Source organism: Aythya fuligula, chromosome 3 (genome assembly GCF_009819795.1).
Source record: "Aythya fuligula isolate bAytFul2 chromosome 3, bAytFul2.pri, whole genome shotgun sequence".
Taxonomy (NCBI): domain Eukaryota; kingdom Metazoa; phylum Chordata; class Aves; order Anseriformes; family Anatidae; genus Aythya; species Aythya fuligula.
In genome coordinates, this window is record NC_045561.1 from 34,433,347 (window position 1) to 34,457,131 (window position 23,785).

At 33.4% G+C, this 23,785-nt stretch overlaps 1 protein-coding gene across 4 annotated transcripts in view; it reads right to left on the bottom strand.

Annotated features, from left to right (window-relative positions):
* KIF6 (kinesin family member 6) overlaps positions 1 to 23,785 on the bottom strand; it is a 174,559-nt gene that overhangs the window by 100,771 nt on the left and 50,003 nt on the right. For 3 of the 4 annotated variants that reach the window (XM_032183487.1, XM_032183486.1, XM_032183489.1), the window contains 4 exons: positions 22,997 to 23,140; positions 19,632 to 19,718; positions 13,859 to 13,962; positions 99 to 204 (listed from right to left, as the gene is read on the bottom strand). In XM_032183487.1, coding sequence (XP_032039378.1) covers positions 99 to 204; positions 13,859 to 13,962; positions 19,632 to 19,718; positions 22,997 to 23,140 — 441 coding nt within the window. The remainder of the gene's footprint in view (positions 1 to 98; positions 205 to 13,858; positions 13,963 to 19,631; positions 19,719 to 22,996; positions 23,141 to 23,785) is intronic. The other variant, XM_032183488.1, reaches the window with a different exon arrangement.

Consider the following 23,785-nt stretch of genomic DNA (forward strand, 5'->3'; position numbering starts at 1 on the left):
CTCAACCGTACTGCATTTCTTTTGACTCTTTTCAACTGTAAATGCCTTCAAATAATTTTCAGTCCCAGATGCACTTTCACTATGTTTAAAATAAATACCTTTACATGAGAGAAGCAGTACTTGATCTTGCGCATGTCTGCACCAACATCCAGAGTGCTTTCAGGATCGTTATCTTCCAGAAACGTTTCAATTAACTTATCCAACCTGAAAAGACATAACATTTTTAAGGGGAAAAAAATCACAAACAAACAGACAACTCTGTAAAGAATTTAAAGATCTTCTTACATTAAGGTTTTAAATTAAGAATTTAAATTAAGAATATAAAGAATTAAGAATTAGAATTCAATTAAGAATTTAAAGATCTTTTTGACAAACCTTTGTCAAATTCTGATTCACCAAGCTGACTGATATTAGCAGGTTATTTCCTTCGACATCTATGCAATTACAGGGTATTTTTGTGCCTGATATTAAAACCTGGATTTGATACTGGAGATTGTACAACTGCATATTAAAAAATACTTTCACATACTAATGCATAGTTTTAGAACTGAAAGCAATGAAGAAGTAATCTTTAGTTCTTCTCATTTATTTTATAACCTTCTGTTCTCCTGCCATCTAATAATTAACATGATCTAAAGCCTGTCCTCTCAGAAAACATAACAGATGAAATTTTTAGAGGCTTTGTGCATAGGATTTTTAATATCTACGGTTATTGTCAGAAGGTAAAACTATTTATTTTTATGTTACAAGAATCAGCTGATAACATAACTTTCATATATAAAATTGCTTGCTCCAAATACCATGCAGAACATCTAATTTTTTGATGCAGATATTTATATGTTTCTCAAAGACCTACTGCTCTTCTGATTAATGGAACGTAGACAGCATGTCATTCTCTTATAATTTATACTTATTTAACAAGCACCTGACAACATCTCTGTAGGCAGAAGTAATTCTTATTTCAATAAATCAGTCTTCATAAGAAAATCTGGCACACAGGAACATCCTTCTGCTCTTTCAAAACCAAATTAAAATATTTGGACTGGAAACCTACACAATATACCATCCCTTTGAGCTGGATATGCATATGCAGCTATATGCATAGAGTCAGATTTTCTCTTGCATGCTTTCTTATCACCTCCCTGGGTTTTGTGTTCCAGAATGTAAGAAAAAGGAGAAGGACAGAGGACCTCTCAACCAAAATCAGCCCCTAACCCACTTACTAAGATATGCTTCTGGAAAATAGCAAGTGCAAGTTTGACCTCCATCAGCTGGTTTTTGATTAAAGGCCCATGCTTCTTGACAAATGCTGTAACCATTAAGGTAACAGGCAAATGGTGGGCAACAACTGCAGTCACATGTCTTGTAAATAATAATTCTATGATTTTAACTGTATATTTAGGTTACTGTCCTCAGAAGATGATCTTAGGTGAAGCTGAGTGAGCTGCTGTATCTAAAATAATTGCATTTATAGCCAAATGGTCAGAGAAAAGTAGGAGTTCAGAACTATGTCTGTGCCTAGCATTTTTTTGACTAGTTCTGTTCATCTCCGCACATAATACTCATGCCTTCTGAATGTCCCTTAATAGTCACTTATCCTCTTCAATTACAGGATTGGGAATATTATTGCTATTTGATTATCTTAAGCATTTTGCTGTAACTCCATAACCAAAATTATAGTCATTATAATATTACAGTATCTAAAGCTGGCCCTAAAGTAAGTGGTTGGGAGATTGCCCTGGCTTTGAATACTTATTTTACTAAGACTTGGCAAATTACTATATTGTAATAACAATTCTCTGTGAGAAGATGAAACTATGAGATGCATGACAAACAGAAAAAAACAAACAAACAAACAAACATTATTTTTAGAAGAAAAATACCTGGAAACTAGGAACTGTATGACAGTATATCATAACAGACAGGTTTGGTTATTTTTCTCCTCCAGATTTCACCATGACAAAGTGCCAATACTCAAAACAGGGGAAAAAGAATACAGCAACCCTCAGGTAGTTTCTGATAAACTGTGCTTTCCCATTTTCATCACTTTAGTTAAAGAACAAGAACAAGAGATTGTTTATACCAGTCATAGTTGCAAAATTACTGACTTTTGAATTTATGGAACACCCACTGAAGACAATGTGAACTTTACATGTGGAGGGCTTAAAAGAGAGGATATTTAAAGATAAATATAATTTACAAAAGATGATCAATTGGCATTGATCATCTTCTCACATTAAAAGACTACAAAAACTGCTGGGCAAAAGATACCAAAATTCTACTTATTGCTACATGATTTTTTACTCATGAAGAGTTCAACAACAACAACAACAAAAAGTCAGAAAAAAAAAAGAGTCCTGTTGTACAAGAGGATATTCATATACTCTCTACAAACACCATGACCAGGAGAACTAACCCTTCATACATGGAGGCAGGCATTTGTTTAACGGGAATAATAATAATTAACTGGGAAAAGACAAACGTTTGCACTATTAAGAACACTATATAGTGATTATACGACACGGAGAGAGTCAGTATTTGTCAAAATCCTAAGCACCATATTGATTTCAGTGAATAACAGGAAACAAAACTATTTTTCATAACTAGACTGTCTAGACTGACTATATGAAGTCATCTATAAAAATGAGCCTTTAATCTTGAACTACAATGTAGAAAAGAGATATTTTACCCTGAGTAAGATTACCTGTTTGCCAGGGTCTTAGCCATTCTCAGGTTACCATGGATTTAGGCTATGGAAATCAATCAAAAAAATTACACTAACTTCCACCATTACCATTACTAGAATAACATGGCAGAAAGTTAAAATATTTCAAGAGGAAAAAAGAATATAGAATCCTTGTTAAAAAACAAACAAACAAACAAAAAAACCTCTACTTTTGATTGCCAGTTGAGAGTCAAAGTTAACTTGTCAAGTGTAATGAGTTAGACAAGCTGGAGTTATAGATATGATCTTCTATTTCTTGTTTCTTATTCTACTTTTAATATGTTTGGCATTAGTGAAAAAAAAAATAATAACAGTATAATTCATTTTTTTGGTGTCTCAAAGACTACATGGAAGGCAAAACAGGTCTAAATCACCAGACTAAGTCAAGTCTGAAATAGCAGACCGTAAATCAGAAGTTTAAACCAATTAAGTTTCATCGCCAATTGGTGGAAACTGCAGAATCTTCAGTGTATTTTTAGATACTTTTCTAAAATTTCAACTTTAAGAATTAGAACAAGCACAGACTAGCCTAGCCTGAACACTACAGAAATACACAACAAATAAATAAATGAAAAGGGAAGAAAAAAAATGATCCCCCCATCCCCATCAATACCCGCAGATGAAATCACGTACCCCTTACTTTTTTTAAGGTTTCCATGTAAAAGTTACAATGACATATGTTAAAAAATACAATGATGTAAATAAAATATATGAAAACTAGACCACAGAATCACATAAATTAGATATTTAAATATTTAATATATGTATATTGGACATCTGCAATTACAACTCCAACAAATTCTTTCTAGTCAAAGCATCACATAGAGGCAGTAGTTATCCTCCTATTAAAAGAGGCAGAGCAAGAAAAACATTTTTGCAAAAAGTAAAGGAAATCCAAAATGATTTTTGGTTTTCCTTCAGTTACCTTCAAAAGATGGAGAGTGACTTTCTCCTTTGCAATAATTATGTACTAAAAGATGGTTACTTAATCTCTGATCCTTAGTTTAACAGATAAATGCATATTTAAGCTATTTTCCTCTAACCAAAAGCTGTCACGAGAATTTATGTCTGCAAGTATCAAACTTGAAAACCTTGTAAAGCAACCCAGCCATGAACAACATCTAGTTGTGCCTAGATGTTCAAGAGGAACAAGAGAGTATCTATCCAACAAACTCCCTACAAAATCTTGTTTTAGTTGTTCTGGCTCAGCCCTGAGATGATCTATGCTGACCTCTCTTAAGTAGTATGTTCTGTTTCTTGTTTCTAATTCATTTTCAAAAAGACCTGAGTAACCAGTCCATAAATGCAGTAATGGGGAACCTCTATCATTATGCCAAGGATAGCAGGTTAATATTTGCATGCCCTCTCAAGAAGAAATTAGGAAAAATCTGCCCAAAGAAGAGACTTTTCAAAATGGATTTTCAAAAAGAATGAGCAGGCTTGGCAAAGACCATATTACATATTTGAAGCATTTCTAAGTTTGTGACCAAGTTGTTCTTCAAAAACATCTTGGTCTGAACATAATGTCCCTATTCCACCCACTGCCAAAAAACAACGGGAAAATACTTTAGAAAAATCAAAGGTAGTTGTGTATGTAGGTTCTATGACATGGTTAAGGGTTCCAAGGAAATTCATAAACCAGAGGGGTGAAAAAAAAAACAACACATAGTTTTTAAATCTTAAAATGAGAAACAGATAGAATCAAGCAGAAAAAAAACAACCAACGAAGAAACATACAAAGAAACCATTCCAATGTAGTATTTATGAACACTGTTGTATGCAGTATGAGATTTTTTTTTCCTTCCTTGACTTTATTTATGCAGACCAGCACTATAGTAGTTCTGCTTTTTTTTTTTTTTTTTACTGTTCTTATATGAGACTGACCACAGAATGTGTTTTTTGTTGTTGTTGTTTTGTTTTGTTATTATACTCTTTTATTATCAACATAAAATGCAGTTATTATAACCTCTTAGTTATACAACCTTCAGTGGCAAAAATCAAATCACCCAACTAAAATGAAAATTAACTAAAATTAATCAATTCAAGGACCTAGTAATGAAATAATAACAATAAAAAACCTGGTAGCAAATGCAACTCGCTGGTGCAGAAACTCGAATACAGAGAAAGCCTCTAACACCAGGAATTTTGTTTCACATTGGAGTAACCTTTATAAAAAATAATTAGCCCTTAGCCACCTTACTGCTTAGCTTAGGAAGTTGAAGAGCACTAACACCAACAGGAAAAAAGAAAGGATGTAAACAGTTTTTAATTAACTGAAATTCAATAGAAACCTAGTCATGTGGTGAGCTGCAAACAAAGAAATGAAAATAACTCAACTGCTTACAAGTCACACTTAACTGCTTCAGTGAAAATATGCAGCATATACCTTTATTTCAGAATTTGATATTCAATTTTAAAGTAAGACAGTCAATTTAAGCTATTTCAATGTTAGAAGATGCTACATTAATCTGATATACAACCACCTAGCCACAGGAAACTGTCAGTGAAAGTACTGAACTAATATAAAAACAAACACACAACAACAACAAATGAAACCTGAAAAGTATGCTTGAGAAATGTTAAAATCTTTGATTCTACATAGAAACAAATATGAAACCAATAAAGTCTTTCATTTTTTTTTGTAATAAATATTGTTAACAAGCAGGCTGCTGCATTATTTGTAAGAAGTTACACACCGTTAAAGGTTTATTAATATTATTACAGCAGCTAAAGCCAGGTGGGGGAAAAAAAAGTCGGGGGTGAATGCTAGGTTCTGCTCTATTCTATTCTTAGCTTCTGCCTAGCTGAGACAGCAGGCCTAACTTACACTAACAGGAGCAAGAGTGTACTGAAGTCTAGTGCCAGAATCCTGCTGTATCATGAAGAATAGTTCTTCCAACAGAAACTCCCTGAAGGAAAAAGAATGTGAAAGTATCAAATAAAGACCAATTTTATGTGAAAAACAACTGTAAACAAAGAATGGGGTTTTCTTTCTCAGTGCTCATCAGAGAAACAAAACAAAAACAGACAAATGAAACAACAACAGAGAAAACAAGAGTAAAAACTTCCCACCAGAAAAGAAGTGAATCATTTTCTAAGTTAATGCCAATGGAACAGTATCCCATCATTTATGATATGAATTTAAACCCCATTTTTATATTTGGTTTATATTAACATAGTACAAAAAGAAAGGCATTGCAATGCTGATTCAGTTGAGTTTGAATAACAATAGCTGAATGAAAACACGAGTCTGTTCTTACTATGATGCTGGGATGCACACTCAGAGAAAACCAGTCATGAACAGTTGGGGTGAAAACTTATTAAACTAACAGTGGTCTCTGGTTAGTGACTGTGAATCAGTCACAAAGTCTTGGTCTATCATTCCCCTCTTTATAACTTTCTTCCTAAGAATGTAAACACATATAGAACTGCAGCTCACAGACAGCTTTTACATTATCAGTTTTATTTCTCTTCTGTTACTTTCCACTCGTCAGGAATTCTTTCTTTAATGAAGCCTGCTTACCATTTAGACCACAGAAAAATTACAAAAGCTTTCTATCTGCAGTATTTTAGGTTCCAAGCAATTTTACTGATAGCACAACTCCAGATTGGTAAGATGAGCACTCTGCTACTTCAGTTTTACCTGCTCACCAAAAAACAGATTTTCATCTTAAAAACAAACAAACAAACAAAAAAAATAATAAAATCCACTTCTGAATCAGTCTTGTGTTTCCATGAAGCAGGATGCAAATTACACAGCTGAAATGCATCAGAAAAGTATTCCTAGCCAACTGAGAGTATGTTTTTAAAGTTTAGAGCTCTCAGTAGCATGCAGGATCTAAAAACACATATTTGGAAGGACTTGTTTTGACCTTGTTTTATGTGCCATGATTCATTTCTAGGAGAGCTTGCCTTTTAACCCTGATCACCATCACTGTGTATCATCTATCAAAATTAAGTTCACTTAAAGAACAATTAATTTTGTGTGTCAACCATGAACTTTATGACAAGTAAAACGGAAATCCAAGTTTGTGAAAAATAGACTGTTAACAAAGAAGCTACTGAAACACCTGAGATCAGCAGAGAGGTTCCTTCAACTAAAGAAGTTTGCTTATCTAGACTTCTGCAATAGATTTCCTATAAAATGATGTTATGAGATATCTTGGAGACCTCTAAAATGATTTTCCCATAGAGGCCAAATGGATAATGCCTCCTTCATGGCTCCAATGATGACATTATTGACGCAATTAATTGTCTGCACATTATCAGGCCTATACTTGGAGGTATCTATAGCACATATCTCATCAAGTGAGGAAGCAAGCTTGAGAATCTGAAAAAAAAAGTGCCAGCCAGCAGAAAACAGCAAGAGCACAACTAGGAGGCACATACTTTCTGAAAAAGGAATAGGGCATTTTCAGGCCATAGTAGAATATATCTCCTCCCTCAAGTTCCACCAACATCCCCAAACCAAAAAGCCACATATATAGTCAAAATTTGAAGTTCTAAAACACGTTATATATTTATAAAAAGAACAGATGAATAGAACAGGAGAACAGAGCAATATGGCCAACTGAAAAGAGAGCAAAAGCATTTTCTTACCTATTGAGTAGAAACAGATTTACAAATATCATACACAGTTTGCTAACACTATAAGCAGCAATTAGGTTTTATATGTTGCCTGTTTACATAACCAACAGGTTGGCATCCAAAGAGATTACCTAAATTCAATCTGGCAAGGAATCAATCATTTGGATTTTTTTCAGTTGTATATAAATGGCATAAAATATGCAAATAAGGCTTCTAATTTTATAAAGCAATCAAACAGTATCATACCCACAGATAAATTATTAACATTCAACACTTGCACTACGAAGGAAAGAGGCATACATTTCCTATTAGAGATATCATTCTCTTATACTATACTATACTTATACTATACTTATACTATACTATACTATACTGGCAAAGTCATTTTTGCTACCTCCTATGTAAAGAGATCCTTCTGGATTAGAAGGATATACATGTAATATGACACATGTAAAGAGTTTCTACACAGTTGAAAATCACTCATTCCAGTGATGAAACACACACAGATCTAAATCTCTACATGAATAAATCAAGGGGAGATCTGGCAAGGACTGTGAAATGATCAAGACTATCTCATACAGGTTAAAAAACGTCTACAGTAATGCTATGTATATAGAGTTTTTGCAGAGAATAAACATGTCAGGTAGATAGCAGAGTGTATATTTTTTTCTTCCTGAACAGCATTTTGTAATAACAAAGCAAAAGCACATACATAAAGCAATGTTACTCACTACCTGATGATTGTGGCCACAATGGTAATAAATAGAGTACATCTAAAAGTACAAATAGAAAACTAATCTTCAGACTATCAAAAAAAAAAAAATCTGATTAGAAGGTAACAAGAACTTGAAATATAAAAGAAGAACAAGGGACAAACACACCAATCAAACAAGGAAGTCCAAAGGTCTCATACAGATGAACACTGAGACATTTCTACAGTATACATGTAGATGAGAGAGGTTTTGTAAAGATTCACTGTTTTTTTATTAGATATGAGCTCTAAAGAAAAAGTTTTACAGAAAGTATTTAAAGTGCCAAGAGACAGAAATATATGTTTAGTGGTACTTTCAAGCACCTCAGATGACCAGACATTCAATGGATTTAAGTGAGAGCTCAAAAATCAGCTATGAACAGACGTGTTTGAACATATCCCTTCATAAATTGTTACCATGAGATTTTAAAAAAAAAAAAAAAAAAAAAAAAAGAATCTGACCTTGCTGTGCTGTCACAGAAGATTTCATAACACTTAAGAGAAAAAAACAAGTCCTCTCATGAAACACATTGATTTAACAGGATTCTAAATCAGGCACCTAAACTCGATGTTAGTGTAAGATATTTTAAACCTACAGTTAAGGTAGCTTCTCTTGAATATTGCCTACACAGTATATGTCAGTCAGCCTGCTAACTTCTGCACAAATCCATTGACTCCTGTATTGACATAAACCAAGGTAATATGCTTCTATTTCTTCTACCTTGCAACAGAAATTGAACACTGACATCAACGAATAAGAACATTTGCTCTGCTTTGTAAATTAAACCATTGGTCCAATAGCTTAAGCACAAGTAGCTATTAAAAACTCTACAATGTACAACAGTGCAATATTGTCAGTGCCCTGATAGCATACAGATGTCACAACGTTGAAAGAGAAAAAAGAAAGACAGAAAGAATTAATAAGAAATCCAGAGTATGAGTAAGATGAACAATATATGAGTGCTGAAGTAAAAAATAGAAGTGTCTGTAATAACATATATATCTGAAAGAAATAAGGTAAAGTTATTAATAAATTAAAGTGCTAAGCCAGGACTTCCGTCCCTGTTACCAGAGAATTCCAACTGGCAAAGGCTCTGGGAGCGTGGGTGCTCTGGAGCACAGGACTTTGATTCAAAATCCTGACTTTCTGGGCACACATTGTAAATTGCTAGTGAGCTCATTTACAACAACAACAAAAAAAAAAATATCCCAAATGATTCAAATGAAAAGGACTCTCCCTTTTACTTTTGGCATGTTTCTTACAAAAAAGATTAAAAAATAAGAATAATTTCAATGTTATTTTACCCCATTCTAAAGCATAGTACAGAAACCTATGGGGGTATAGTTTCCTTCTGTTTGTGATCTATGATGTTATTCGCTGTATTTTTATTTCAATAGTGCAAAGTGTTCTTTTTTTTCCTTTTTTTTTTTTCTTTTTTTTTTTTCTTTTTTTCATTTTTTTCTTTTTTTTCTCTCTAAACAAGGCACTAATTCTCTAGCTTAAAGAAATATTTAGAGATCAGCCCTTTACAGCTGAGGAAGTAGATAGTGTGATCCAAAGCAAGCAATACAGATTTTGGAAGCATTTTATGAACTACGTTTTGGGCCACTTTTGTAGCATAGCTGCATTTTTTATGGCATGATTTTTAAATAAACAGATTGAGAGTGGCAGAATTAATGTATGATTAACATTTATGAGAATAAAATAATAAAACCAAAAATATGACGTAATAAAGTAGTCCTTACCATTTTACAGAGAATTCTGAAGTAAGAATTCTAGACAGCTGTGCCTTTATTCACAGGACTGATCATTCATAAGTGAAGTCAAGAGCATTTGTTTTCCATTTTGTTGTAAATTTAATGAATGACAATGTGACATTGTAGTGGTTATGATGAAAGTCTGTTTGGCCTTTTCTCCCCCTTTCATTAAATAAAAAAAAAAATAAAAAATCCGAAGACATTTCTAGTGAAGACATTTCTAGATTCAAGTGAGAAAAAAAAGAATGAAGAAAGAACTACAGCTTGTTCACAAAATATCTTAAAAAATCTAACAGTCTGAACTGCAATGAGAAGCCTACTGACTTTATTTCGAATACCCTGAAAGTAAGCAAGTGGAATGAAGCTCATTGTCGTAATAAATGTTTAGTATAACTAAGTAAAGAAACATACAAAATACTATTTTATATGATATTAATACTTATTTCCAGGGCAATCACTAGAATTTATTTATTGCAACTCTTGTACAGAGCCAAAGCCTATGCATTATCGTGACCAGAGGTGAAAAAATAGTATTGGTTCTACATATGCACTCAGTAGATCTAGTTTCATTCTGGCATCCATCTTCTACCAAAAAGTACCTGAGAAAAGAATCTGGGCAGAGACAACAAAATTAATATGTACTTAGTGCATGGAGTTTTGATTGACATGTTTTGTACCTTTGATCAATGAATAAATACAGAAATTGGCATGGAACTGTCTTTCAGAAGACAAATTTTGCTTTGACCTCTCTTGAATTGATGAATCAGAATAAGAATTAAACACACAATAAATATACATTAAAATATATTTAGTAACACTTACTAGCTAATTTCCTCCTTACAACTAGACTTTTGTAAAAGTTTAAGACTTTTGAAAAGAACTATACATACTTGAACTATTTATATATATGTGTATGCATACATATGCAAGCCAAGATACAGTTTATTTAAGTTAAAACAGAAGATATCTTAACTGAGTAGAAATGTCCAAATAGCATTTGAAATCTATAATGACCCTAATTATAATTTCCCTTCTGGCCGCATTAAAAAAGCATCAATCAAAAAAAGAATATTATTTCTGGAATCCTCTAAAGTACTAATCCCCCTAAGAATTTTTATCAAGTGGTGACTCTGAATAAAGTGCAACATAGCATGTTGTGCTATCACCTTTGCCATGTTTCTTTTCCTCTTCTGTTTGTCATAACAATCTGATCCATCTCTCTCCCATTCAGCAATATTATTTAAGTTTCATTTTACGTGCAAAAGTAGATGAAAACCATAAACATTTTCCAGAAATAGTAAACTGTGATTTTATCAGCCCTCACCTGACTCTATACTTTTGTTTGGACTATCCATTTGTATATTTATTTTTGGACTATCCATTTTTTATATTATATTTTATATTTTATATTTTGGACTATCCATTTGTATATTTATTCTTTAATTTGTGCAAAGTCTCCAGGTAATGAGTAGCTCCAAACTCAGTCTCAACAAACAGATCTGTCATAAAGGTTTAATGCATAACACAGCAAAAGACTCTCATTAGAGACAGAACACTTAGACGTTATCTGTCGATGTTTGTAAATGCTCTAAAATGATCATGACAGGATGCTCAGACAAACCTAAGCCAGCATGGAGCATGGTCAGAAATATCACCAAACAAAAGCAAGCTCAAAACGTATATAAAAATATGGAAAGGCATTTTCAATGAAGTCATGCCTTTTCATGCGACTAGTTGATTATACTTTTACCTGGTTGTTAAGTTCACATCAGTTTGTTTACCTGTGTACACTGCATGCAAGAACATGTGTAAATGCAAAACTCAGAGCATGACATTTAACATTTTCCTGCATTTGAACTGTCTAAAAAAAATTTTTTTTTTCAACATTCCATTTGGCATACAGAATCAATAAGCCAGTCCGAATGCCTCATGTATATGTTAGTAATTCTCTAGCAGTGTCTTCTGCTCTCTGCTTGAAACTATGTCACCCATAAAAAATTCTGTACACCCAAGTCTGCTTTCCATTTTAAGTCTATATTAAAAAAAAAAAAAAGAGAGATCTTTGAAACAAGGGCATTATCTGGAATTTATTACTGATAAGGTTAATCCTTTGTGGTCCTTTTTGCTGATTATTGATTCTCAGGAAATGTATTGTATCTCAGTCAGCATTATTTAAATTTGGTTCTGAATCTTAATTGCAAGGACATTTGTTCCAAGCAAGAACACATTTTTGAAACACGTGTACTACATGAACCTGAGTAAACATACCTATAAGATAAATTTAAACAACTTAAAGTTTTGTATTGTCCTAATGTAGCTGAAGTCCTTGAAGGCTATTTTCCCATTCTGTGTCTTATTATAGGTAGAAACTCATTAAAGGCAGAAAGTCTCCTCCATGCTTCTCTTTGGAGGATTGAGATGCAAAATTCCTTGCTATTATCTCAAGAGCAACCTTTTCTGACAAGGTAACACTCCATATATTGTGCTATAAAGATAAAAAAGAAAAAATATTCAACTGCTATACCTTTTAGTTATGCATTTATGAAACAAGGCCTCCTGTACGTATGCTATAATGCAACTGTATGCAGACTGTACATTCTTTGTTTTCCTTTGCGCACTTCTGTTAAAAACCTTTATCAGCTGTGAACCCATTTCTGCCTATGAGACTACTAACTTCATAAAAAAAAGTCAGACAGGAAATCTTAGGAAGTGAGGTTCATGGCCTTGGCACAAATAAATAAAATAAAAATCAATGTCCCTACACAAACTAAACAGCAAGCAAGATCACAAGGGAAAATTCAACTGAGAGATTTTTTAACAGTGATGTTAGGAAAGTATATCTTTAAATGAATATATAGGTTATTTATGTATATTGTAATAAAGTCCCCAAGAGTGGCTCATCTTGTGAAAGACTAGTTCTGTAAGGGTAAAGAGAAACTAGCCATTAAGGTAATTATGTAAAGAAAAGAAAGTTTTCATAGTGAATAATAAAGTAAAGTAAAGAAACAGAAAGATCCTTCTATATTTTTATACAAGAAATTTTTACATAATGCTGGTTCCTCATCCTTGATATGGATATCGTTTAGTTTCTGAATTAAAACAAAACAAAACAATCAAAACAGACAACGAAAAATGACATCTTTAAAGGTAGCAGCTTGCTGCATGTCTGCAGAATCTCCTGGATGGTATGGGAAATGTTTAGCACTGTTAGTTTTCTTCTGGAGCACTTCCAAGTTAAATTAAAATCATTGTCAAAATTCTTGCAGCTTCACCTTCATTATCATTAATATACCCAACAATCTCAGAACAGTTACTACTACTTTATATAGATGAGGCACAGAGATTAAATAGGTCCATCCCACAAGATCACTTAATTTTTCAAACCTCGAAATTGAATATAGCTATTTTGAAATTTTAGCCATAAGAAAATATTTTTACGTTATGCATAGAATTCTTATATTCTGCACTGATATTTTACTAAAAGCTGTAAGATATTACAACACATAAATGAATAGCATGTTCAGTTAAAAAAAAAAAATATAAAAATATTTGGCTTTTAAGACATTGATTAATTGTGTGTTAGAAATGCAGGTTCTCTCTTGACATATGTCAAACTAACACTACAGCACAACACTTCTCAGTACAAAGAATGTTTCTTGAATTCTATTTAGATTGTATATCCACTTTTGAGAAACACTTTTTTTTTTTTTTTTTAATTTTATTCTGCACTATTATACAACACTTCTTTTTGCCTGGCATCTGTCTGGCATTCCCATCGTTTGCATTTACTTTACTTCAGTTCCTCAAAGCTGAGACTGCAGAAACACAGCCAGCAGCCTCATACAGCTTTTCATGGAAAACTGCCATTCTAACCTGGCACCTAACTTTACTTTATTATTCACTATGAAAACTTTAAAACTCTGAGATGAATTTAAATATTTATGCCAACAAAGAAACTGATGAAAACTATCACCACAAAAGAAGAAAATGAAAAAAAAAAAACAAACAAACAACAAAACAACAATGTAAGCCATTACTGAAGTAGCTCTTCTTGTGAAAGCTCTGATGTTCTTTGCTTGCCAGTCACCAGTGCCAGCTCATCTTTCAACTCTTGGATCTCCTTTTGCAGTTGGACAACCATCTACAAACAGCAAAGCATAAAAAAAGCATCACCTACAAATTATTATATAGGTTAGGTATTTTGCATTAAAAGGTTAAGTTTAGTGAAATATTTACTTTGCTTTCCTCTTTGTTTTAAACAACCTTTTTTTTTTTTTTTTCTTTCAGAACAGAAATACACCAAATAAGAAATAAGAACTTAAATACATCAAACACATTTTTTTTTCCTTTTCCATTTATAAAAACAAGAAAAGTCATCCAAACTCTGTAAACTTTATGTGTTAGAAGACATGATTGTACAGAAAGACTTCAACAGACTACTTGCAAGAGAAAAAAAAAATCACCATAGGAGGAGCAAAAACATTAGTTTTACTTGCTAGTGATGAAAACATTTAAAATAGAACTCACTGATGTCTGTTAGAAAGAGAACTAAATAGCAAAAGTGATTTTTCTCTTCCCTGTAGAAACAGAAATTCCAAAACAATATCAGCATTTTAACCTTACATGTAACAATCCACTCTTAATAGAATTATAGCATACAGTTGCTGATACAGCAAATATATAATTATTAAATTACTACTTTAATTATGAGAATGCAATTGCTTTAACGAACAGTAATGACTGAAAATGTGATCTGCAGAACTGTACTGGATTTTTAAATTTTAATAGTTTATTACTGGAAAATGTATTTTGGAAAAATATTTATATAAAAGACATATTATAGAAATCATTATCCTCCCAAGGTCAAGTTCCATAACTCAAAAACAGTATTTGAGTTTAAAACATGAATGAACAAGTTCTTGGTTACTTTAAGATGTATCATTTTCATGATGCATCACCTTATAATGGCTCAAATGCATCGGAAGTCCAATAATATTTTTAGATGGATATGAGTGCACTGATACTCAAAACCTTTATGGACATGGTCTTGGGCGACCAACTCTACGTGTTCTGCTTGAGCAGAGGTTTAGACAATGACCTCCAGAGGTCAACCTCAACCATTCAGCAATTCCATGTACAGAATATGCTTCCAAGAAAATAATGTTTTCGCGAAAAAAATTAATTATTCCTGATTTTATAGACACTTTATAGAAAAATTATTGTTGAGACTCTAGACATACCTTTAGTGGATATTAGAATTCCTTCAAATAGTTGTATTTGTTTTAATGTTTAACTATAATTTTCTCAATTTTGAATGAATTTACTTAAGTATACATATATATTTTACACATACATATAAACATTTTTTTAAAACTCTAAAAATGCTGGTAACATATTTGTTACCAGAAATTATGAAAGGTTAATTTTGTCAAAAATACTTCATCTGAGATTCTATTAAGATGGTGAACTGCTAGTTACAGATATTGCAAGAATACTTCAAGAATATTGCAGGCCAAGCATTTTCACCTGATTTTAGATTGCCTTACTCTGGTGCCAAATTTTGACACAGTCTATGCCAAGAGTAAATAAAATAAAATAAACTTGTGGATTCGGTACAAAAAAGTAGATAGTGGGAGTGATAGTACCCTTTCTGAAGTACAAATTAATTAGCATGATTAACCTCTATCTGACAACAACATAAACATTATTTTCAAGGTGTGGATGAAATATTGATTTTCAAGCAGTATTAAAAGAAACAAAAATCTACAGTAGGATAATATTTTAATTTATATTTTTAAATGAATACCAGAGGAGATTAGATTAGATTTAGTTCAGGCTCAACAGTTTGGTTTTCAGTTTAAATCAAATCCTTTGGTCGTAAGTGAGAAAAGTACAAAGCTAAGTTGCTTAAGAAGGAAAAGGAGTACATATGCAACTTTTAGTAAGATATTGAGGAAGTTTCCATTATGAAGAATTGAGCTTACACAGCAATCAGACTTAGGTTATATCTACCAAGAAGTATTCTGCACTCTATTTATAAAACATACGTTCAAATTACAGATGATAAATAATGCAAATAAATGACATAAAATCACAAATTCAGCACTTTTCTAAATAATCAGGTTGCACACTGGGAATATACTTTAGGTAGTTAAGATGGGCAACAAATTCCATAGTGAGCACAGAGCCATATAAAGCCTAGGTACCCATGTTCCCCTGCCTTTTCCACAAGAGGGGATGGATTTCTAACCCTCCCGAGTCCACTTTTGCTTTACTTGCTAAATGATCCTGCAGAGTGAGACATACCAAACTTGTGGAGTATAGCTCCACAGGATGTAGTAAATGTTCAAGAGCCTGCATGTGTTCCACCTCAATCAGAGGCTTCTGTGGCCATGGAAGGAATGTTTTACATGATTTGCTACTACAAAGCCTACATGAGAAAGACAAAAAGGACAACAAGAAAGTAAGAATTGTTCAGTGCCTGCTGCATTTTTTTTTCTGTGCGTGGGTGTGTTTCACAGAGACAGAAGGTATGCTGAAATGCATCTATAGTTCTTACTATGTATCCATCTAAGCAGCTTTGGCACAAGAAGTGTAACCTCACTCAAATATTTCCCATGTCAGAAAACAACATTGATACACAACATGCTGATCCAGTAGCTATTATCACCTGCTATAGTTTGCTGAATTGACAATCTTTAATAGGTGTATTTAATATTTAGAAAAATAATTTTTCTAGGTAACATAGAAAATTACATTAAATAAACTAACAAAGGTTTATTAATGTAGTAAAGCTTATCACTAAAGAGCACATCTTCAAACAAATAAGGTATGCAAAACTAGAGGCATATAAAATATTTCAAAAGGAAGACTAACCAAATTTTGAAAACAAAAACCTAAGGTACATTTTTGTTACACAAACCAAAAGAAGAAACATCTTTTCTTTCAGTTGCAATGCTTCATGCTTTACCAACATGGATTACTACCTTCATCCTTCCCTGCCTAAATCCCTGATTCATTCCACAGAGTTCCTCTGCTGCTCTTTGAGATGTGATCATCAGCCTAAGGATTTAGTGTGGAAATTCTATTTCTACATCTCATTTACTTGTCTTCCTTTTTTTCTTAATGGTAACTTTACAGACTTCATTCTTCCTAACTAATAAAATGTTCCTTGGACCAATCTCAAGGAAGGTCTGTACCTGCATGTTTCTTAGCTTTTTAATATTCAAACTGTTCCAGTGCAGTAGTGTGCCTTATTTCTGTAGAACTTGACAATAGAAGGATTCTATGAATGACATCACTACAGCCTTCCTGCTTTACATTTCCCTCCTGTTCTCAAATTTGAAAAATTAAAGCATATTCTGAAAGAATACAGTGAAAGTCTTACAGAACCAATTACTATAGACCTTTGAAAAAAATTGAGATGACACCACATTTTCATAGAATACCCTTGTTACAAATGTTTTTGTATAGAACTCTTATATGTGTTAGCAAAGAAGCAAGATAAAAGAGTTGGTCTGTGTAAGACCATAGTGTGTAAGGTCATCTAGTCTAATTGCATCTCAAGGCAGGGCTAAACAGGTCACATTCCTCAGGGCTTGTCCAGCTGCATTTTGATTACCTCCAAGGACGGAAAGTCCACATTCTGCCTGGGAAGACTATCTCAATATATAACCACCCTTATGGTAAACATGTTTCCTAATCTTTAACTTTTTCCAAATATAAGTAAAATTTTGTGCGGTGCGACGTGTCAACTGCCTGTTGTCCTATCACGGTCTATCATTCAGAAGACTCTTGATTTGACTTCTCTACACCTGTTAGACAGATATAAAGTAACAAGATCCCTTTATTCTTTTCTTCTTAAAGGTGAATAAATCCAACTCTGAGCCTTTCCTCATATAATAAGGTGCTCCAGTCCCTTGATCATCTTGATGTCACTCTGCTGGGCCTTGCTTCCGTAAATCAAGGTCTAGCCCCACTGCTCTCAATGCAGTCTCTCAAGTCCTGTATAAAGGGGAATAATAACTTCCCTTGACCTATAGTCTGTCTCATACAGCACAGTGTTTAGTTGGTCTTCATCACAACATCACACTATTGACTTATGTCTACAAAGCTGCTTTCTACGTTACTGGTGTCCAGCTGTATTGCTGTATAGGGTTATACCACCCTATTTAGCCTTTACCTTAGTTGAACTTCATTAGATTCTTCTCAGTTGATCATTTCTTCAGCCTATCAAGCTCTCTAAATAGTAGCCTTATCTCCCATATTACTGAGCGCTACTCCCAATTTGCTATCATCTGTGAACTTTTTGAGAGTGCACTCTGTCAAATCACTGAGGTTGCTAATAAGGACACTGAACACTATTGATCCAACTACACAAGGGATCATTGCATCTCTGATCACATTCATTTAAGCCTAGCAGTTCAGCCAGTTTTCCACCAACCTTATACAATCCATATATCATCTCTTTCACTATGGGAATGCAAAGGAAGAAAGTGTCAAAAACCTTACTAAACCTCAGATAAGCAACATCCACCACTCTCCTTGCTCACATAACCAGTCATCTAATTGTAGAAGGCAATCAGCTTTGTCATGTATCCTTTACTCTTCATAAATCCATATTGGCTTCTTTTAGTCACCTTCTTGTTCTTCAAGTATTTGGAAACAGCTTCTAGAAGGATTTGTTTTATAATCTTCCCTGCGACTGCGGTTAGGCTAACAGTTGTACAGTTCTGTACATCTCCAAACCTTCCTTCTCAACTTCCTTGAAGATAGGCATGATATTTGCCTTTTTCCAATCATCGGTCACTGATTGCCATGACCTTTCAAAGATACCAAATAGCCTCACAGTGACCTCGGCCACGTCTTTCCACACCCTCACATGCATCCTATCTGATTCTTTGGACTTATCCTTGTCCAAGTGGCCTAAGTGTTCCCTAACATTCCTTCCCCACTGCAGAGAACACACTGCTAGTAAGACCTGTGGGCCTGATGTCAAAGCTTTACAAGTAACAGCTGAGGCAAAACAGCCTTTTCAATGCTATGTGTCAGTAGGTCTACTGCTCCATACTGAGCTGCAGGCTTACATTCTCCTTAGCCTTTATGTTGATGTCAATTTACTTATAAAAGACCTTCTTCTGACCCTTTGCATTCCATGGTGGTTTTAACTACCGCTGAGATTTGGTTTTCTCAATTCTATACCTGTCAAAAAATATAATGAAATTTGGATTGCTTTCACCCAGGTGTATAGCCCTTCTAGTGCATTTTGGGATGGTTAAAAGCCACCATGCCAGATCATTCACTGCACTGCTTGCTGTACCAGAGAAGCGTCATTAACATCACAATATGCTCAATGTATTCTGCAGAACACATTACGTATTCTAATTTCAAAAGTGCTTAACTTACAGCAGCTACCAGTAACGCACAGTATTGGAGGAAAATTTAATTATAAAAAGAGCTACAAGAACCATCATCCACCTATATGGTAAGTTTTATACAGCATGTACTATGTATCTACGCTATGCCAAATTGTATCTATGCTAATTGATGTGGCTCAACTACACAAGGGAGGGACACTGTAAGTTACTTGTTAGGGGTTTTATAAAGGTTCATTTGATCATTTGATTATTATTATCTCCAAAAGAAATGCTAAGAATAGCAGCTATTTTATAGATAAGATTGGAACCTGCATCTAAAAAAGGATTTAAATGAATTAATTAGCATAAAATTTTCAACATGCATATGATTGCAATTGTTTATTGAAATTAAAACCAAGCAATTTCCTTCCCTCTATCTCCAAATAACTCTCACCAATCTGGGGTCAACTTCTTCATTAAGAACTGCTTCATTCTTAATAAGAGCAACTCGCTGTGCAAATCTACAGGTTGATATAGATTCCTGGAAGAAAAAAAAAAAAAAAAAAAAAAAAAGAAGGATTTCAGTTAGCTTTGCACCAGGTAACTGGAAAAGACTGCTGCTGATGTTGAATTACATTTTTTTATTTGGTGTATTTTACAGAAATAATCTGACATTTCATATTCCAAAAAACAATATTCAAGGAAAAGATTATCCTATTAATGATACTGATGTTAAAACTGTCAAATTGTAACATGTATTTTATTGAGCCAGTCAATCTACTGATCAGCTTTGTTTTGAATGAGCCCCTAGCTGGCACTAAAGGATAACAAAGCCACAACACTATTCAGAGGGTAAAAAATTTCAAATGGTGAGAAAAAGATGAAATTACCTAAAACTTTTTTTTTCTTTTTTTGATGAAACTGTGACCACAGAAGCATATGTGAAAAATGCTGGGAAGAGGTGAAGGGAAAGATCAGGACAAGTAAGGAACGAGTTAGGAGACTTAAAACTAGGAGGGATATGGTAGAACTATGATACCAGGTAAGAAACTGTCAGAGAGCAGAGCAGTGAACTAAGTTAGAGTGCAGGAGGACTGAAAGTCAGAAAAGTAAAGATACAAGATGAAGTTTGTGGAGGAAACTCTGACAATCAGTGAGTACTCCCATCTAGTGCAGAGTGAAATAGAGGATCCTTAATTATTGTTCCCTCCTTTGAGATCATGCCAGAACGCACTAGGGAACTTACCTACCTAATGAAAAACAAAAACAAACAAACAAAAAACAACAAACAAACAAAGACAAGCAACCGATTTCAGTTAGGTTAGAGGTTACAATGATATTTGATAAGGTGTATGATAAAATTTTCTGAGATGTGCCATTCTGACATTCTTAAAATATAAGGATCTACATCAAAGTCTACATCAAGAGAACATTACTATTGGTATATAATTATATCTCAGAATCAAAGTAATTCTGCAGTTTTCTTTCCTTTAACATATGGAAATACTAAATTAAATATATGATCAGGACTTCTCTTTCCATGCTTGGAGGGGTGGTCTCTGAATTAGGGTTATATGATGAAAGATACTGGTGTTTATTGCAAAAGTCATAATATATATACAGAAACAAATGGGAGAGGAGGATCTTACTATTAAAACAGCTGCACAATAACCCTAGCTCTTAGCACTTAGACCTTGTGTTTGCCTCCACCATGCAGGTCCCATGCAATGATAACCAGACTATGTAATTTTAATTCTTATATATTCACTAGGTACAACTCTATATACAGTATACATATATATATTGCCATCAGACCTCTTTGCCCTGTTCAGAGTGAAGCATATGTTAATTTCTTGAGTGATTAATCAGTTCAGTCTTCAGCATTCAATATGTAAGCTCATGACCTGTTTATCCTATGTCATTAAAAGGTAATCAAAGCTAGCAACTACTAATTTCCTAATCATTTTTTCTACCTTGCTTATTTCTGCAGAACCTGAGGGCTTCATCAAGATTAATCAATTAACACTCTAGGTATTGCTTTGCTGCAAGGAGTTTGAATGACCACACTTAACAGAAGGGAAACAAAAAGTACCAAAAATTAGATTTTTCTGATTAGTATCATTATACATGTATGACCTTATGTTCAAAACAGACCTTGCATTCAACTTCACTTGTAACTATAACAATTGATATGGCTACAATTCAGAGTCAAGACCTTTTTTCAAGCACTCCACAGAACTAGCAGGAAGAATGTGATGTAGGTGATGTAAAAAGGTGTATATGAACTATTTGGAAGAAGTAGGAATATAACCTAGGAATGTAACCAATATTCTATTTGTCCTCTTCATGAAAGTGCCCTTTCTTACACTGAATTCTCTGCTTCATTGCTTTCACTGTTAGAGACAAAGCTAAGTCCTTAAGAAAGTTGCTTTTAATATACAGCTTCATTTCATAGTGTGGGGTAAGGCTGTCTTGTGTTTCTTTTTGTGAATGAAATGTACATCCAGTGGATAAACAAACAAACAAAAAGCCAAACATAACTCTGCATAATGTCTCACAGAACTCCAAATTAAATTAGGCAGCTGTCCTAATTCTGATATTTTCAAATGTCTAGTAATTACTTGAACATCTGTCCTAATATTACCTGCATACATCAGATTCAGGGAACAGGGTAAATTTTTTATTTATTTTTGGGAAGACTGAAGAAGGTTTGTTTTGTAGATGGCATATGGTAAAGCAAGAAAATGAAAGGTGTCAGTATCCTACTCTGGATAACTGCTGTGCCTAAATACTCCCCAAAATAGAAGCCTAAATTGCGATTTGAGATGGATATACCCGATGAATTGATGTATGAAAGTGTGCCTATACCACACAGTCAAAAAAAAAAAAAAAAGAGTATTAATAAACTTATTCAGTTGCATTTATAACCAGACATCATGCTTGCACAATTATGTTGTAATAATAACATAATAATAAAATAATAATAATATAATAATACAATTCTAAACGTTCTGTTTCCATTTAAAAGCAAAGGCCATTTTCTAAAGAAAGAATGTCTTCAACTAGATGAAGTACAGTTTTGTAAAATGCTTTCCATTGTATTTCAGAAAATAGCCCTAAACATACTAGGTTTTTTTCTTGTTTATTCACATTAAGAAATCTTTGATGTTATGGAAAATCAGGAAATATCTATATTAGAAATGGATTTGAGCAGTGTTCTAGGTATGCACATGACAACATATTTTGTTAAATAAAGATAGGAAAACATAACTATTTAGAATTCACAAAGGAATACAGAAGTATTTTAAAAAAATCCCAAAATCCTAAATCGTTCCATCTAATTCCTTCTGTCCTTCATGACTTCTTGAATTGTCTACCATAAAAACTTGACTCCACAAAGTATAAAGGAGTTCTGCCAAGACTTTCTCGGTCTGATCGATATTTTGCTTAGAGATCTTACCAATATATATTTCCTTTGGAAAATCCCTTCGAGGTATCTTTTCATAACTCAAAGATTTATACATCAGAAAAAAATAAAATATATATACGATTCATTACTATGTGCAAGTCCTTTGTCAATTGCTCCTTGCCTTCAGATTACTTAGAGAATAACACATCCTAAAGGATTTACCTGTATGTTGTTGAAAGTTCTATTGACAGAATTATCTCCTGGAAATAACAGTAATTTTTTTTTTTTTTTTTTTTGGTAAGGATGAGAAAGAAAGCATACACACTTGAATTGCAAACTGTAATAAAAGTCAAAAGTGCAGGCTCTTTTAACAACTGAAAACATTTTCTTTGAAAACAGAAATAACATACATCTATGTTTCTTTTGTCTAAAGAAAGTGTTGCTATCATGGTAGTCATGCAGTTTCCTCCCAGGCTGTCTCTTAGCACTGAGGTCATCATAGAGTTTCGATAGGGAATGTGGGACCGATTTTTCTCTGCAAGGGCAATTATTACCTGAAACAACAGTAAAAATGGAAAATGTTTTTAAACTCACCAACTCACCTGACACAGAAAGATTAAAAAAAAAACACAACCTGCTCAGCAACCTAAACTTCTAATACAAAACTACACCTCTGCACCCACTTAGGTGCAAAGCCTCTGGTTTTATTGGTACAATTTTCACTTAAATGTCAGTGTGTTTGTATGTCTTTGCAGGCATTGGACCTAAAAGACCAAATACATTTAATTTTATCACACCTTAGCTTTACATTTTATAGCCTCTCAGAAACATGGAAACAGAACATGATAAACTAAAAACCACTCTCCGAAGATACGGTAACTTATTGAAAATCTTCCTCATATTTTTTTCAGCATAATAATTCGCTAAAATATGGAGAGCATTCAAGAAGAAACTTCCTCAACATTTGCTAAAGCATGCTTTTAAAATGACACATTCCTAAAGCACATGGTTCTTGAAGGGGTCAATTCATTTATTTCCGAGAAAATGTCTTGACAAGTACATGCTCAAATAAAAGTGTGCACTATTACAATGTACTACTGGAAAGAAATAATTCAGTTTAGAACGTATGTCTTGGCCAAAAAGGAAATGGTACACCTAATATTCTCAGCTTCTCTTCTCAGCTGTTTACATTATGATTC